General features: G+C 43.8%; 1 protein-coding gene across 2 annotated transcripts in view; it reads right to left on the bottom strand.

Moving 5' to 3' along the window:
- The window catches only part of pemt (phosphatidylethanolamine N-methyltransferase), a 181,721-nt gene extending 166,871 nt beyond the window's left edge, over window positions 1–14,850 (bottom strand). For both annotated transcript variants that reach the window (XM_072559481.1, XM_072559482.1), the window contains exons 1-2: window positions 14,690–14,850; window positions 7,333–7,440 (exon numbers count right to left, since the gene is read on the bottom strand). In XM_072559481.1, the coding sequence (XP_072415582.1) occupies window positions 7,333–7,425 (93 nt within the window). In that variant the 5' untranslated portion in view covers window positions 7,426–7,440; window positions 14,690–14,850. The remainder of the gene's footprint in view (window positions 1–7,332; window positions 7,441–14,689) is intronic.
- Between the last annotated feature and the right edge of the window lie 4,280 nt (window positions 14,851–19,130).

Here is a 19,130-nt window from a genome sequence, read left to right as displayed (position 1 = left end):
AATTCTTTCAGCACATATACACAAGTATGAGTGAGGAAGGTTTCTTTGAAAAGTCAACAAACTGGTATTGATATATGGGAGGAACTACATACAGGACGATTGTGCACAGTTTTGGTCACCACACTACCAGAAAAATTTGGATGCTTTGGTGAGGGTACAGAAAAGGTTTACAAGGATGTCGCCTGGTATGGGAATTTTAGCTATGAAGAAAGTTGAATAGACTGGGTTTGTTTTCATTGCACACAGGAGGTTGAGGGGTAACCTGATAGAAGTTTATAAGATTATGAAATCTATGGACAGAGTGAGGCCTTTTCTTCAGGGTGGAGGGGTCAATTACTAGTGGACACAGGTTCAAGGCTTTGGGTGCCATATGGTTGGAGTTCAAAAGAGATGTGTGAGACAAGTTTTTCCACACAAAGAGTGGAAAGTGCCCGGAAGGCGCTGCCACGGGAGATGGTGAAAGCAGACACAATAGCAGCATTGAAGCAGCACCTGGACAAATTCAAGAATGGGAAGGGGACAGAGGAATAGAGATCCTGCAAGTGAAGACAATTTCAGTATGGAAGGGAAGAATATGTCAGCGCAGGCTTAGAGGGCTGAAGGGCTTCATTGTTCCTATGCTGTACTCTTCTTTGAATTTGCTGTCAACTCTATCATGTACCAAGGCCTCAACAAACAAGCCACAGAACAGTCAAAAATAACTTTGTTAGCTCAACTATGGAGAAGTGATGAAAACATTTTTCAGGGCAACTTCTGTCTTCTCAGCACTAAGACCTGTGCCCCTTGGATTAGTCTGCTGATACACTATTCATGAAACTTGGCGGTGCTATCTTCATTGAGAGGCTGACAATTTTGTTTAAAAACTTGTTAAGGGATAACATTATAACTGTACTTAGGGAGGATATTCCTGGGAGTACATCCAGGTAAGTTATTTAGATGGAACTGAAAATAAGGAAGGATGATCATCTTACTGGGATTGTACTATAGACCCCCCCAGTAGTCAGCGGGAAATTGAGAAACAAATTTGTAAGAAGATCCCAGTTATCCGTAAGAATAACAGTGTGTTATGCTAGGGGATTTTAACTTTCCAACTTAGACTGGAACTGCCATCGTGTTAAGGGTTTAGAAGGAGAGAAATTTGTTAAGTGTGTACAAGAAAGTTTTCTGATTCAGTATGTGGATGTACCTACTAGAGAAGGTACAAAACTTGACCTACTCTTGAGAAATAAGACAGGGCAAGTGACTGAGGTGTCAGTGGGAGAGTACTTTGGGGCCAGCGACCATAATTCTATTAGTTTCAAAAGTGTGATGGAAAAGGATAGAGTGGACTTAAAAGTTAGTTTAAATTGGAGGAAGTTAAAAATCACACAACACCAAGTTATTTGAAAGCACTAGCTTTTGGAGCACAGCTCCTTCATCAGATGGCTCCATTCAGCAGTGCTCCGAAAGCTAGTGCTTACAATAAACCTGTTGGGACTATAACCTGGTGTTGTATGATTTTTAACTTTGTACGTCCCAGTCCAACACTGGCACCGCCAAATCATAAATTGGAGCAAGGCCAATTTTGACAGTATTCAGACAATAACTATCAAAAGTTGATTGGGTGGGGATGTTTGCAGGTAAAGGGACTGCTGGAAAACGGGAAGCCTTCAAAAATGAGATAATGAGAGTCAGAGACAATATGTTCCTGTTAGGGTGAAAGGCAAGGAGAAAGTGAGGACTGCAGATGCTGGAGATCAGAGCTGAAAAATGTGTTGCTGGAAAAGCGCAGGTCAGGCAGCATCCAAGGAGCAGGAGAATCGACGTTTCGGGCATAAGCCCTTCTTCAGGAATGAGGAAGGTATGCCAAGTAGGCCAAGATAAAAGGTAGGGAGGAGGGACTTGGGGGAGGGGCGTTGGGAATGCGATAGTTGGAAGGAGGTTAAGTTGAGGGTGATAGGCCGGAGAGGCGGTGGGGGCGGAGAGGTCGGGAAGAAGATTGCAGGTCAAGAAGGCGGTGCTGAGTCCAAGGGTTGGGACTGAGATAAGGTGGAGGGAGGGGAAATGAGGAAGCTGGAGAAATCTGCATTCATCTCTTGTGGTTGGACGGTTCCTAGGCGGAAGATGAGGTGCTATTCCTCCAGGCGTTGTGTTGGCATGGTCTGGCGATGGAAGAGGCCAAGGTCCTGCATGTCCTTGGTGGAGTGGGAGGGGGAGTTGAAGTGTTGAGCCACGGGGTGGTTGGGTTGGTTGGTCCGGGTGTCCCAGAGGTGTTCTCTGAAACGTTCGACAAGTAGGCGGCCTGTCTCCCCAATGGAGAGGAGGCCACATCGGGTGCAGCAGATGCATTAAATAATGTGTGTGGAGGTGCAGGTGAATTTGTGACAGATATGGAAGGATCCCTTGAGGCCTTGGAGGGAAGTGAGGGGAGAGGTGTGGGCGCAAGTTTTGCATTTCTTGCAGTTGCAGGGGAAGGTGCTGGGAGTGGAGGTTGGGTTGGTGGTGGGTGTGGACCTGATGAGGAAGTCAAGGAGGGAGTGGTCTCTTCGGAATGCTGATAGGGGAGGGGAGGGAAATATATCCCTGGTGGTGGGGTCCGTTTGGAGGTGGCAGAAATGACGGCGGATGATACGCTGTACATGGAGGTTGGTGGGGTGGTAGGTGAGGACCAGTGGGGTTCTGTCCTGGTGGCGGTTGGAGGGGCGGGGCTCAAGGGCAGAGGAGCAGGAAGTGGAGGAGATGCGGTGGAGGGCATCATCGATCACGTCAGGGGGGAAATTGTGGTCTTTGAAGAAGGAGGCCATCTGGGTTGTACGGTATTGAAATTGGTCCTCCTGGGAGCAGATGCGGCGGAGATGAAGGAATTGGGAATATGGGATGGCATTTTTACAGGGGGCAGGGTGGGAGGAGGTGTAGTCTAGGTACCTGTGGGAGTCGGTTGGTTTATAGTAAATGTCCGTGTTGATTCGGTCGCCCGAGATAGAAATGGAAAAGTCTAGGAAGGGGAGGGAGGAGTCTGAGACGGTCCAGGTGAATTTGAGGTCGGGGTGGAAGGTGTTGGTAAAGTGGATGAACTGTTCAACCTCCTCGTGGGAGCCACCCCACCAACCTCCATATACAGCATATCATCCGGCATCATTTCCGCCACCTCCAGATGGACCCCACCACCAGGGATATATTTCCCTCCCCTCCCCTATCAGTGTTCCGAAAAGACCACCCCCTCCGTGACTCCCTCGTCAGGTGCACGCCCCCCACCAACCCAACCTCCACTCCCAGCACATTCCCCTGCAACCGCAAGAAATGCAAAACTTGCGCCCACACCTCCCCCCTTACTTCCCTCCAAGGCCCCAAGGGATCCTTTCATATCCGCCACAAATTCACCTGCACCTCCACACACATCATTTACTGCATCCGTGCACCCGATGTGGCCTCCTCTATATTGGGGAGACAGGCCGCCTACTTGCGGACCGTTTCAGAGAACACCTCTGGGACACCCGGACCAACCAACTCAACCACCACGTGACTCAACACTTGAACTCCCTCTCCCACTCCACCAAGGACATGCAGGTCCTTGGATTCCTCCATCTCCAGACCATAGCAACACGACGGCTGGAGGAAGGACGCCTCATCTTCCGCCTAGGAACCCTCCAGCCACAAGGGATGAACTCAGATTTCTCCAGTTTCCTCATTTCCCCTCCCTCCACCTTGTCTCAGTCAAATCCCTCGAACTCAGCACCGCCTTCCTAACCTGCAATCTTCTTCCTGACCTCTCCGCCCCACCCCCACTCCGATCTATCACCCTCACCTTGACCTCCTTCCACCTTTCGCATTTCCAACGCCCCCTCCCCCAAGTCCCTCCTCCCTACCTTTTATCTTAGCCTGCTTGGCACACTCTCCTCATTCCTGAAGAAGGGCTCATGCCTGAAACGTCGATTCTCCTGCTCCTTGGATGCTTCCTGACCTGCTGTGCTTTTCCAGCAACACATTTTCAGCAGGGGTGGTAGGTGAGGACCAGTGGGGTTCTGTCCTGGTGGCGATTGGCGGGGCGGGGCTCAAGGGCGGAGGAGTGGGAAGTGGAGGAGATGCGGTGGAGAGCATCATCAACCACATCTGAGGGGAAATTGCGGTCTTTGAAGAAGGAGGCCATCTGGGTTGTTCAGTATTTGAATTGGTCCTCCTGGGAATAGATGTGGCGGAGGCGAAGGAATTGGGAATATGGGATGGCGTTTTTACAGGGGGCAGGGTGGGAGGAGGTGTAGTCTAGGTAGCTGTGAGAGTCAGTCAGTTTATAGTAAATGTCCGTGTTGAGTCGGTCGCCCGAGATAGAAATGGAGAGGTCTAGGAAGGGGAGGGAGGAGTCTGAGACGGTCCAGGTAAATTTGAGGTCGGGGTGGAAAGTGTTAGTAAAGTGGATGATCTGTTCAACCTCCTCGTGGGAACACGAGGTAGCGCTGATACAGTCATCGATGTAGCGGAGGAAAAGGTGGGGGTGGTGCCAGTGTAGCTGCAGAAGATGGACTGTTCCACATATCCGACAAAGAGGCAGGCATAGCTGGGGCCCATACAGGTGCCAATGGCGACTCTTTTGGTTTGGAGGAAGTGGGAAGATTGGAAAGAGAAGTTGTTCAGAGTGAGGACCAATTCAGTCAGTCGAAAGAGGGTGTCAGTGGAAGGGTGCTGGTTGGTTCGGTGGGAAAGGAAGAAGCAGAGGGCTTTGAGGCCTTCGTGATGGGGGGATGGAGGTGTATAGGGGCTGGATGTCCATGGTGAAGATAAGGTGTTGGGGGCCGGGGAAGCGAAAATCATGGAGGAGGTGGAGGGCGTGGATCGTGTCCCGAACCTAGGTGGGGAGTTCTTGGACTAAGGTGAAAGACAAGGCTAGTAGGTATAGGGAATGCCGGATGACTAAAGAAATTGATGTTTTGATCAAGAATAAAAGGGAAGCATCTGTTAGGTATAGACAGCAGAGACAAGTGAACCCTTAGAAGAGTATAAAGGCAGTAGGAGTGTATACAACAGGGAAATCTGGAGGGCAAAAAGGGGACATGAGATAGCATTGGCAATGACCTAAAGGGCACCTCTTTCATACAGAGGGTGGTACGTGTATGGAATGAGCTTCCAGAGGAGGTGGTGGAGGCTGATACAATCACAGCATTTAAAAGGCATCTGGATGGGTATATGAATAGAAAAGGTTTAAAGAGATATGGGCCAAGTGCTGGCAAACGGGACTAGATTAGTTTAGGATATCTGGTCGGCATGGACAAATTGAACCAAAGGGTCTGTTTCTATGCTGTACATGTCCATGACTCTAAGTACATCAGAGAGCGTGAACTTTCAAAAGCAGCATGTGACCTGGGTAACAGCAGCAGCAGTCCAACAAAACAGAGATAAAATAGACAGGCTGTGTAACTTTTTGTTTTGTTTTGTAAACTAGGAAACCATTTGAATTAGGAACCTATAGCCTTCTCATACCTCACTGAGAAAATATGTTTAACTAAACAACATCCAAAAACCTTAGAATTAAAATTACAATTAATTACACAAAGTTAAATACAGTTGGTGAAGCAAGGGGCACATCCCATCTGCAACTTATGGGAATTTGTTGTTGCAGCAAGATTCAAGGTAGCTGAATCCTCAGTGTCAGCATCTTGAGAGACTCTTCCACCCAAAAGTCCATCTACCATGTTCTTGCCTATTGCCCATTTACAGAAACTGTCCAAGTCATCCTGACTGCTTTACATCTCCCTCACAACATGCAATTACACTCAGTTTTCTATCATCCGTAAACTGGGAAACATTACATTTGGTCCTGACCTCCAAGTCACTGATATATAGTGCAAATAAGCAGAGCACAAGCACTGGTCCTTGCAGTATCCCACTAGTCACAGCCTACCTATGTGAGAATGACCGACGTATTCCTACAGTCTGGCTAACAGACAGAAACAATCAATAACCCATGCTAATACATTATCTACTGTTCCGTTTGATTGAATTTTTCTAACCTGCCTTCTGTGTGGACTTTATCAAAAGCCTTCTGAAAATCTAAGTAAACTAAATGCTTCAATTCTACATTGTCAACTATACTTGTAATGTCTTTAAGAAACTCCAGCAAGTTCGCCAAGCATGATCTCCCAGATTCAAATCTATGTCTAATCAGATCATTGTTATCCAAATATCTGTATGCTTTGTTTGATTTTAAATATTTTCTTTGATCCTGTTTAAAATTGTGCATCTCGGATTATGTAATTATAAACTCCTGATTTTTATTAAAATCATATTAAAGTGCTTTTTGTTTCTGCTGTCTGAGCTTTCATACTGCTTTCACAACCTGAAATGTGACTGAAGCTAGAGGAACAAATCAAATGTAGCAAAGATTGCTGTAGATTCCAGCAAAAATATAGAGAGCACTTGAACGTTTGTGCAGGAGCTTGAAAATTTACACTCTCGCTGAGATCACCAAATGATCAAATCTAGGTTTAGAGCAGATACAAGCTATTGTTCAAATAAGGATGGGAGGAAATAGTGATTGAAGAGCCTTACGTGTTGCCATACATATTCATGAAATCTCTAGTGTGGAAGCAGGCCATTCAGCCCATCGAGCCCACACTGACCCCCTGAGGAGCAACCCACCTAGACCCATCTCCCTGTGTTATCCCTGCAATCCTGCATTTCTCATTGCTAACCTACCTGGCCTGCACATCCCCGAACATTATGTGCAATTTAGCATGGCCAATCCGCCTAACCAGACGTCTTTGGACTTGGGACAAAACTGGAGCATCTGGAGGAAACCCACGTAAACAGGGGGAGAATGTGCAAACTCCACACAGACAGTCACCAAAGGCAGGAATCGAACCTAGGTTTGATGCTGTGAGACAGCAATGTTACCACTGAACAACCATGCCACCTTATAAAGATTGCTATTTATGATATTTATGCAAGAAACTACATTTTCATAGGTAAATACAGGAATGGCGAGGAGCTACGTCACTTGAAGCACATCATAATCATTAATTTTGGGGAATTGATTGCATGCTTAAGTGGATGATCATTACTTGCTTTTTACTGAATTTAGTCTTATGGTTTATGATATTGGACGCTTTTTAGTGAATGTGACGTTTGAGCCAAGGACATACCAAAGAACCTACCAGACAAATCACAAATTTCCATAAGGTGCATTTTTCTTTTACATTTTAATATCAATTTGCATTTTTCCTATTATAGTACCTAGGCAAGGATTTCTCAAATGAGTCCTTTCTTGACAAATGGCATAGAAATGCACCAGAGAATCACACTGCAGTCATGCAGAGAATCGCACTGCAGTCATGCAGAATAGTTTAGATATTCAGTACTTACAATATTCCAGAATAATGGGTTGAAAGCAACAGCCAAGATAGCTATATTGAACTTCATGTCTGTCCAATCGAAGTAGTTGAAAATATCAGCCATTATTGAAATGTCGATCTGAAAGGAAAAGTTTTAGAAACTTCTATTTCCAACAAATGCAATCAACACTCAATTCACATAGCATATATTTGAGCCATTTAGTTTTATTTTACACTTTAGTGCAATCATAAGAATGTCCTCAGTGATTCAGTGGGTTACAGTAACAAGCAGGTGAAAGTGAGGACTGCAGATGCTGGAGATTCGAGTCGAGTGTGGTGCTGGAAAAGCACTGTAGGTCAGGCAGCATCCGAAGAGCAGGAAAATCAACGTTTCGGGCAAAAGCCCTTCATCATACTGTAACAAGCAATCAGGTTTACAGACCAGAAAGAGCAGAGATAAAATTTCCTGATTTAAGCAAGTTAGCTGATCTCAGCTAATGTACCCTGGCTTTGGAACAGGAGACATTCAATGGTTCTCACTCTTGATCATCATTTGATGACAGCTGAGAAATGCACATGTGATGAAAAAAGATTTGGCTGGATTTTGTTTTTCTCTTTTCTCTTCTTGCATGGATTATGAGCATCATTGGCAAGGCCAGCACTATCTAGCCTATCCCTCAAAACCGAGTGACTTGTCAAGCCATTTCAGAGGGTAATTAAGTCAACCATATTGCTGTGGGTTTGGAGTCACATGCAGTCTTGACCAGGTGAAGATAGCAACTTTCCTTCCCTAAAGAATACTAGTGAACCAGATGGACTTTTATACCAGTGACAGTTGTCCTGGTCACCATCGGCAAGGCAAGCTTAACTTTCCAGCTGCTGTGGTGGGATTTGAACCCACCTCTAAGAGCATTAGCCTCTAGATTAACAATGGCACAATTGGCAGTTGAATTAAATGCAAAATGGTAAGTGAGTGAGCCACTGTCACTTGGAGAACTGCATTCTCTCTGGTCAATCCACTTCTGACAGCTGGAAGTGGATTTCTTTTTTAATAGTGGCGGATCAAAAAACTCAAGCCATATGTTACAGATGATAAAAGAAGTGCTGACAATACTTATAAGTATGTAATACAGGGGAAAAGCAAATCAAGTTTAACTGAAAGCAGTTGCGGTTTGGAAATGTGAACTGTAATTCTCAAAAGTATTAAACAAATTATAGTAATTTTAAATCCACTTTACCACATTTAGGCCATAATACAGATTCAAAATAAAAACATGATTCGGCTATTAATCTCAAGGTTAGAAACAAACAAAAACCTGCAAAGACTGAATAGGCTGGGGCTGTTTTCCCTGGAGCATTAGAGACTGAGGGGTGACCTTATAGAGGTTTATAAAACCATGAAGGGCATGGATAAGATAAAATAGACAAAGTCTTTTCCTGGGGCTATGGGAGTATAGAACTAGAGGGCATAGGTTTAGGGTGAGAGGGGCAAGATGAAAAGGGGACACAAGGGGCAAGATTTTCACTCAGAGGGCGGTGTGTGTATGGAATGAGCTACCAGAGGAAGTGGTGGAGGCTGGTACAATTGCTGCATTTAAAAGGCATCTGGATGGGTATATGAATAGGAAGGGTTTGGAGGGATATAGGCTGGGTGCTGGCAGGTGGGACTGGATTGGGTTGGGATATCCGGTCGGCGTGGACAGGTTGGACTGAAGGATCTGTTTCCATGGGGTACGTCTCTATGACTGTACTGGAATCCAAGTAGACAAACAGGAGACTGGGAGAACCCAGCAAGCCAGGCAGCATCAGGAGGCGGAAAAGTCGACCTGAAGAAGGGTTACACCTGAAACATTGACTTCTCCAACTCCCGATGCTGCCTGGCTTGCTGTGTTCTTCCAGCCTCCTGCTTGCCAACCATTAATTTCAAGGTATCATTTTAATCTAATTTTATTTTAACAGCTTTGTAAAATATAAAATATTGACAGCCACTAAAGCTACTCTTAAAACGAGGCGAAGTGGGTACTGCAGAATCTGAAGATTACAGTCAAGATTAGAGTGGTGCTGGAAAAGCACAGCAAGTCAGGGATCATCCGAGGAGCAGGAAAATCGACGTTTCAAGCAAAAGCCCTTCATTCTTGATGAAGGACTTTTGCCCGAAATATCAATTTTCCTGCTCATCGGTTGCTGCCTGACCTGCTGTGCTTTTCCAGCACCACTCTAATCTTGACTTTACTCTTAAAACTAGTACAGTATAAGTGAGAAAATGAATAGAATCTTTGCCAATTAGCTCTCTCAATTGATGAAAACAATAGTCATTGCAGTGGTTAATAATCAATCAAGAGATAATTCAGAATGATGCCTTCAGAGTCAAGTACTAGATAAAAACCGAAAGAACAGTGGTTGCTGGAAAGCAGGAACAAAAACAGAAATTGCTGGAAAAGCTGAGCTAGATGACAGCATTTATGGAAAGAAATCAGAGTTAATGTTGCAGATCCAGTGACCCTTCCTCAGAACTGATGATAGCTATTAGTAATTCCCCTACCCTATTTTCTGCATAAGAAACAACTTTCTCCTAACTCTATCAGTTCGGAGGAAGGATCATTGGACCCAAAACATTAGCTCTGATTTCTCTCCACAGACCTGCTGAGCTTTTTCAACAATTATTATTTTTCCTTCAAAATAACTTGCCAATATTTTTATCATGCTGTAAAACATTTCATCATAGTTTTATCAGAGTGGATGGTAAATGCAGAAAACAGTTTTAACCCATTATTGTTAATTTAAAGAATCTTTCAATTTAACAAATTACAGCAGAATTCTGCTTTCTGATTTACTGGCTGTGAAGCAAACAGTATCTTTGTGGTTTCCTATAGCGCACTGAAAAAGGCACGATTTGTTGCAAGTTTTTTTTTATTCATTCACAGGATCAAGACATTGCTAACTGGGTTAGCATTTATTGCCCAAAGGACAGTAAAGAGTCAACCACATTCCTGTGGGTCTGGAGTTACACATAGGCCAGACTAGGTAAGGATAGCAGCTTCCTCCCTCAAGGATATTAGTGAAGCAGATTTTTTTTCTGATAATTGACAACAGATTTATGGTTATCATCAGATTCTTAAAGAATTAAAATTCCACCATTTTCAGTGGCAGGATTCAAATGCAGGCCACCAGAACATTACCTGGGTCTCTTGGTTAACAGCTCAGTGATAATACCACTAGGCTATTGCCTCCCCTTTAAAAATACTGAAAATACTGTAGCGTTTACAATTTTTAAAAAAAATCAAAACACTTGGTCAACCAAGAGACCAATGTTTGGTTTACTATAACATTCCACATTTCAATGCAACTCATAAAATACCAAAAGGTAATCTGAAGCCAGTGGTATCATGACAATAGAATAAAATTTAAAGACAGGCGTATAGGAGGAGCGAGGAACTGTGTAAATTAGAAACAAGATATTAGGGAGATGATTCCAGTATTGCTCTTTAGAAAGCCAAGGTTTTGAACACGGAAGTGATAACAGGACAGGCTGTAGGGACAACTTGTTATAGATACACACACAGGAGACTGAGCTACTTGAAACGTTCAAATCAAGGATTGTGAAGTTCCCAGAACATGATCTGTACAGAAGCACAATTTGTACTATGCCAAAAAAAATCATAATAGAGGCACATCCTATCTTTGTTGATGAATCACCCTGTAACAATCTGTATAAAATGATTGCCCTTTGCACTTGTAAATACGCTACAGTACAGAGAAAGGCTGAATTGATATGGGTTTTAAACAATAGCATAATAACACAAGAGGAATTACTTAACCGAAATATAGCTAATTCTTTTCTTAGAAGATAAAGCAGCACCTAAACATTTGAAGGAAATAACCAGGCTTGAGTGTTGAATGTGAAGTGTGCTTAAATGTAGTTAATTTTAACACACAAATTAAAATGCTTATCAAGATATAAAGCTAGGACTGTCAACATCATCATTGTTGCCTGCAGTGTTAATAACTTAAATGCAATTACAAAGTGATTTACAAAAGTTCAGAAAAAGATAAACAGTGATAAAGGAGCAAAGTTTGCTTTTTATAATGATTTTATCATCTTAACTTATAAAGAACAAGGCAAGAGAATACATGATGAAAGGTTAGACCTTGGGAAGCATGATCAAAGTCCTTTAAAGTGTCAGTACAGGTGGATAACTTGGTTAAGGAGGCATATGATATACTTCCTACCAACATCATTAGTGCAGTCTCAATCAATGGCTGGGAATTAGAAAGCTTCCCGATCAGATCCTTGTTTATGTGTCGTATAAAGTGTTTTGCTCAGTCCATCGGGAAGCATGCGAGCCTTATAAGAGTGATTATTCCAGGCAGTAGAGACCTACAAGTCAAAGCCTCCCCCATACATGGATGACACCATGTTTCCTGTTCAGATCTGCTGTCAGTGCACAGACTCATGAGTATCTGCGACCAGTTTGAACTGGCCTTGAGAGTCAAGTTAAATCAAGGCAAGAGTGAGGCTATATTCTTTGGGAACTGGGTAAACCAATTCTTTAGCCCCTTCACCATCAGTGCTGGAATATTGCTTGGAGGGGCCAGTGCATGCACAAAATCTTGGGAGGAGCATATCACCAAAGTGAGGCAGAAACTGAGCTTTTGGGAGCATTGTTCCCTCTCCATTGTAGTTAAAAAGCTGCTCATCAGGCGTGAGATACTGTTTTTGTAGGTGCTGCAGGTGTGGCCCTTTTCTGAACCTGCAGTTGCAGTCACATGAGCCATCTTCCACTTCATTTGGACATCTAAAATGGACCGTGCCTGCAAAAACTCTGGATAAGGTGGGGGTAGAACTTACCCAATGCCACCCTTGCCTTCGTGAGTGGCTGCATCAAGCTATGCACTGACCCTCGGTAAGCAAACACGAAACATCACTTCATACTGAGGTTCAACCTGTGTCTGGTGCTGCTAAGGATGGGAATGATCTCATTGCCATGGAACATTCCTAGTAGTTGGACCATTCCATACCAAATATCCCTTGTGGAAAAATTTGCAAAGAAAAAAAATACCTTTGACCAAAGTCCATCAGGATGTGGTCAACACGTAGCATCAAGACCCTGCTGGAAAACAAGAGTGGATCCTGTCCTGTCGTCCCTCAGCAGACTGTCAAAGTCATTTGGTAGCATGCATCATCACTAGAACTTTCCAACAAGCACCAAGACATCTGTTTGGCTCGTGATGAGAAGTGCACTACCTATGAGATCTTTCTCGTCTGCCCAGTCTACTGCACGTGCTACCCTCAAAGTGGCTGTGGGGGGAGGTTTAGAGACTAACACATATCTCCTTCTGAAGTGTGTCTTTGCAAAGGAAATCAGGAGAGAGATATAGTGGTTTTTGTCAAGGTTCGTCCTGAACATCTCAGTGACGCAGCTCTCTGGCCTGTTCCCCAGTACGCACACAAAAACAAACATCGACTGAGCCTGAAGTGCCATCAACTCAGTGACTTTTGGTCTGCCCAAACTTGTTGGTCTTCCAGAACAAGTAATTGACCTTGACTGAGTGTTGCAGGCTGGAACATTCCAAGGTTGAGGACTGCATGCTGAGGGACAGCTGCCACCAAGGTACAGTGGGTAAAGACCACAGTCTGAGGTCTTTCTGCTGAAGTTAAGTGGGACTCCATTCCATTCTTAGACCTTCCCAGTGACTCAAATGTATGTAAATATAAGCATGCATAAGAAAAAAATGCCTTAGGTTGTTTTGTTGGATAGAGTCAAATTCCAATGTTTCTTTGTTCCTCACATGCTACTGTACAGAATCGAATTGTATTCATCTATGTATATACATTGAAGTACCTTTTTATGTAGGAAACATTATCTGGGCCACGACGAAACTATTTTGTGCAGTTGTGTGTGTGTTGCTGGAAAAGCACAGCAGGTCAGGCAGCATCCGAGGAGCAGGAGAATCGACGGTTCGGACTTAAGCCCTTCATCAGGAAATGGTTTATGCCTAAAACATCAATTCTCCTGCTCCTCACCTGCTGTGCTTTTCCAGCAACACATTCTCGATTCTGATCTCCAGCATCTGCAGTCCTCACTTTCTCTTATTTTGTGCAGCTGTGGAATCCACATTACAGGACGGAAACAGTAGCACTGGAGAGGATATAGAGAAGATTTACCAGGATGTTACCTGGGCTGGAGAGTTTCAGTTTTGAAGAGAGATAGGACAGACTGGGGTCATTTTCCTTACAGTAGAGGAAATTAAGAGGGGACATGATTGAAATGTATAAACTTATGAGAGGCATGGTGTAAAAAAAAGGAAGATACCTTTCCCTTTGATGGATGGATCAAAAGTCAGGGGCTAAACTTAAGGTAAGGAACAGAAGGTTTAGAGGAGACATAAGGAAAAACCTTTTCACTCAGAAGATGGTGGAAATCTGGAACTCACTGCCTGTAAGGCTGGTACGGGCAGAAAGCCTCAGAACATTTAAGTTGGATTTAAATGTGCACATGTAAAACCAAGACATGCAAAACTGGAAAATGGAATTAGCTAGCTAGGATTAGGTGGCTGATTTGATCATCATGAATGTGATGGACCAAAGGGTCATTTTCTGTGCTTAGACATATCTCTACAACACCGAAGTTTTTCAAAATTCTTTCATGGGACATCACTGAGAAGGCCAGCATTTTTGTTGTTGCCTCTAATCACCCTTGAATTGATCAGCTTGCTGGGGCATTTCAGAGGGAAATTCCATTAAACTCATGAAGATTGAATATTGTGCAATTGTTATTGTAAAAGGGTTCTCAAAGTACACCTTTTCCTGATTATAAGCAAAACGCCCCCCCACAACTAACTCATAATTTTACACAGTTATGGTTAGTTGAAGTTGACAAATCATTTGAAGAGTTTCGCAAATACTACAGTGGTTCTGAACCCTCACTAAATTAGAAAGCACTGTTAAAGTAAAAACGTTAGGCAAATTGTCAGAGTATGCTGGGAAGCTCTTGCAGAATGTTTAATTTAAAAAATGCGATGTTGTTAGTGCGAAAGCACCATTCTGCCTCAGATCAGGAAGCATTTTTCGACAGTGCCGCGGGCGTGAAGGACTGAGGATTTTTTTTTGTGAAAAGGTCAGTGATGAGAAGGTAAGTAGAATTTGAGAGAGTAGGCAAGACCTGGTGAAGTGGAATTAAAATGTTACACAGTGACAAGACGGCCGTTTCATCTCCCACTCCCGGTGGGGGGCTGATTGCACGCGCCCCGCTGCCCTGACCCAGGGGGCGCGGGGGGATCATATCCAACGGTGCGGCAGGAGAAACCATGGCAACCACGCGGCCTGCTCGCTGAGGCTCTGGCTGCGGGTTGGGGGCGGGGGGGAGATGGCAAACGACGGGCGATACCTTGCCGTAATCCAAATTGGCAAAGCCTCCGCAGCACTCCACGTTTAAATCGTTCGTGAGTCGCAGCGGATCTCCAAAGTGCGGCCGCTTTGGGCTTTGGGCTTTCGTTTCGACCTCTCCGTACCTGCCGCCTCCCCGCACCGAGAATGTCGGCTGCTTTGGAGGAGGGGGCGGGGGAAGCAAGTTAACGCATGCGCGCCAGCGCGCTGCCCTCTGGGAGATGGAGTCCTGGTTGGCCCAGGGACCCTTCCCCAATACTATTCTGACCCCCACCACAACTCTTTCTTCTGTATATCAATGATATCATGGTGCCGCTTCCCCCTCTCATCCAGAATTGGAAACTTTCATTGATTTCGCCTCCAATTTTCACCCTGCCCTCACTTTCACCTGGTCTATTTCTGACTCCTTGTGTCTTCCTCCACAACTCTTGTTTCCATTTCAGAGAATAGACTGGCCACTAATATCTACTATAAACCCACCGACTCCCACAGCTACCCAAATTATACATCCTCGCACCCTCCATTCCATTCTCCCAGTTCCTCCATCTCAAACGCACATGTTTCAATGAGGCCAACTTTGATAAGGAAACCAGCAAAATGTCCACCTTCTTCCTCAACCGAGGATTCCCCAGCACAGTAGTTGGCAGGGTCCTCAACCAGGTCAACGCATCTCCCACACTTCTGCCCTCACCTCTTCTTTTCCCTCCCGCAACAGCGATAGGGTTCCTGACATCCCACCAGCATCCACATCTAGAAAATGATCAGGCACCATTTCCGCTACCTCCAGCGAGATGCCATCACCAGACACATTGTCCACTCCCCTCCCTTATCGGCCTTCTGCAGGGACCGTTCCTCTGGGATACCGTCATCCATTTTTCTTCACTTCCAACACACCCACAATCCCATGGCACCTTCCACTACAACTGCCGAAGGTGTAACACCTGCCCATTTACCTACTTCTTCAATATCCAAGGGCCCAAACATACCTTCCAGGTGAAGCAGCACTTTTCCTGCACTTCTCACAATCTAGTCTACTGCATTTGCTGCTCACAATGTGGTCTCTACATTGGGTAAATGAAGCATAGACTGGGCAACCACTTCACAGACTGGGTGACCACATCTGCATTCTGCCTGCAAATAAGACTCTGAGCTTCCAGTTTCCTGCCATTTTAACACACCACCCTGTTCTCTGGCTAACATCTCTGTCTCAGGCTTGCTGCAGTGCTCCAGCGAAGCTCAGCACAAGCTGGAAGAACAACACCTCATTTTCCGCTTGGGGACCCTGTAGCCCTCTTGACTCAATATCAAGTTCAATAATTTTAGGGCCTGAATTACCCCATGACCTCGCCCCTGCCACTAACATTCAACCTCCCAGTCAGATCGTTATCGACTCCTTTGTCTATCCAATTGTTCTTTCCACTCTTTGGGCTCTCTTCCTACCTAACATTTACTCCTTACCCCCTCCCCCACCCCATCTTCTGCATATAAACCAACATTTTCCTAGCTACCATCGGTTCTGAGAAAAGGTCACTGGATCCAAATATTAACTTTGATTTCTCTTCACAGATGCTGCCAGACCTGCTGAACCTCTCCAGCAACTTCTGTTTCTGGTCACATCCTGCCCTTTCTGTCAGGAGTCAGTGAATTCATTCTTATTGGAGCTAATTTGTGCAAACAACATGCCACAAATGTGGACATCAATGACCAGTGATAATCTGTGTGAGTGATGTTGACTGCTTGATAAATGTAGATTAGGATTTAATAGAACAACTCTCCTGTTCTTCTCAAATAATGGCTTTTTTAAAAAAAAATCTTTAGAAGACTTAAAGTAGCTCACACTTCCTCTGGTGGTCCCAAATTCATTTTTTTCTACAGTGCAGTTGCAGTGCATGGTAACCAATTTGCACACGACAGTGTGATGGCACTTGTCAATCTGTGCTGTTGATGATGATTCAAGAAGAAATGTGGTGAGAACATAACTTAGTAAACCACCGGTGTTGGTCTTTATAAAGTCCCAAGTAAGATCTATCCACCTGAACTACTGATGTGCTTTGATTCAAAATAAATTCTTAATTTTAACAGAAACCCCTGCTTGATTCCATCCTCAGGTGACTATGTGGAGTTTGCACTTTCTCTCTTGTGTAGGTTTCCTCCAGGTGCTCCGGTATCCTTCCACAGTCCAGAGGTGTGTAGGTTAGGTGGGTGGGCCATGCTAAATTGCCCGTAGTGTCCAAGGATGTGCAGGCTAGGTGGGTTAGCCATGGGATAGAATAGGGGTATGGGTCTGAGTGGGATTCTCTTTGGAGGGTCAATGTGACTCAATGAGCCAAATGGCCAGCTGCCAAACCATTGGGTTTCTATGATACGAAAAGACCAAATTAAACTCAAATAGATTATGAACTCTATTTTCTATTTGGGCTTGATTCTCCATGCTTTAATATGCAATATACTTAAATGTTGACACACATCTTATAAACTTAAAAAAACACATTTTACTTTTGCTTAAGTAGATATGGGAACAATAGTATGACTGTTTTTAAAAATGAAATAAGACTTTACTCAAAATGTTTATGGTCAAATTTCTTTATTTAATTTGGATATGATCACCACACGTGTGCCTGCATTGCCCTTTGCTTTGTGAACACATCATTGTCTATTTTCAGTTATTATTTCCATCCAAATCCAGCAGAGTTTACTTTTATCAGTTTATTTCTATGACTAGCTGTTTATATATTGTGTCAATTAACAATAGCTATTTGTCTAGATCAAATTGAATGCGTGGAATTCATAGCTAAAGCTTGATTGAACGAGCAAACATGCAGTCATAAAATGGCCAAAGGATGTTTCATGGACTTAAAGGCAAATAGGTCAGAGTGAAGACAACCTTAACGTGGTTGATCTCACCAGCATATATTTAAACAGCTTATAGGTAACAACTTTATCTTCAATCAATTATGAGCAGAAATTTATTGATACCTCATGCTTCATTGTTCTTCTGAATATGTAATTTTTCATAAAAGATAGAAGGCTTCTTATATGGTAATTTTCAAGAGCTCCAAACTTCTTAAAATACTTTACTGTTAATGAAGTACGTTGAAGTTTAATCATTGACCTAATGCCTGAAATGTGGCAGCAAATTTACACACAGCAATGTTGCTCAAACAATAATAACTGGGCAATCTGTTTTATATTTGTTGGTTATTTGAGAAATGAATACTGGCCAGACATGGGGCTAGCAGCCCTAACCTTTTTTGAAACAGTACAATAGGCTATTTCTCATCTTCCAGTTAGAACAGATGGAGATTTTAAGAAGGATTGACTTGAATAATTATATCTTGGTCTCAAACCACAGCAGTCAAGTATATTTGTACAGCAGCCTTAATGTGGTAAAACATGTCAAGCACTTCATGATCAGGCAAACATTGATGCCAAAACCAATGAAGAGAAATGTTAGGGCGGGTGAAAATTGCTCAATCAATGAGATAGCTATTAATGAGCATCTTGAAGCAGGAGAGAGACTGTCATATGTGAGGGAGAGATGAAATGGCATAAGAAGAAAATTACACAACTTTTATGTCTAGATGGTCAAAGACACTGCTGTTAACATCAGAGTGAGGGATGTCAGATTTGGCGGAATGCTGGGTACTCAAAGGATTGTGGGTCATGAGTAGAGGTGAGGTCACAAACGGATTTGAACATAAAGTTCAGAATTTTAAAATTGAGGAATTAGTGAACTCAGAGCCAAAGGAAGGAGTAATGGAATGTGGGGAAATAGCAATTTACAAGGGATCAAGACACTTGTAGATGGAGTGGGTGGCTGTCACCAGGGGAGCATCATAACTAATTCAATCAAACTTGAAAACGTGCATTAAATTAACAATGGAGATGGCTGGTGACGTTAGAAACTTAGCAATAAACAATTTTCATGATGGATAGTGAAACCAAAGCACAGTTTAGGGTGAAATAAGATGTGGAGGTTGTAAATAGCCTGATTCAGCCTGAGACAACTGACAGAATGCAATCATTGACTACAGCAGTGCTTCGCAAGCGAGTTTTCCAAGTGCCACTGCTTTTAAAGTCATAGAGTCATAGAGATGTACACCACGGAAGCAGACCCTTCGGTCCAACCCGTCCATGCCGACCACATATCCCAACCCAATCTAGTCCCACCTGGCCCATATCCCCCCAAGCCCTTCCTATTCATATACCCAACCAAATGCCTCTTAAATGTTGCAATTGTACCAGCCTCCACGACTTCCTTTGGCAGTTCATTCCATACCCGTACCACCCCCTGTGTGAAAAAGTTGCTCCTAAGGTCTCTTTTATATCATTCCCCTCTCATCCTAAACCTATGCCCTCTAGTTCTGGGCTCCCTGACCCCAGGGAAAAGACTTTGCCCATTTACTCTATCCATGCCCCTCATGATTTTATAAAACTCTATA

Source organism: Chiloscyllium punctatum, chromosome 40, assembly GCF_047496795.1.
Source record: "Chiloscyllium punctatum isolate Juve2018m chromosome 40, sChiPun1.3, whole genome shotgun sequence".
In the NCBI taxonomy this organism is placed as follows: Eukaryota; Metazoa; Chordata; class Chondrichthyes; order Orectolobiformes; family Hemiscylliidae; genus Chiloscyllium; species Chiloscyllium punctatum.
This window is presented reverse-complemented; position numbering and strand designations above follow the sequence as displayed.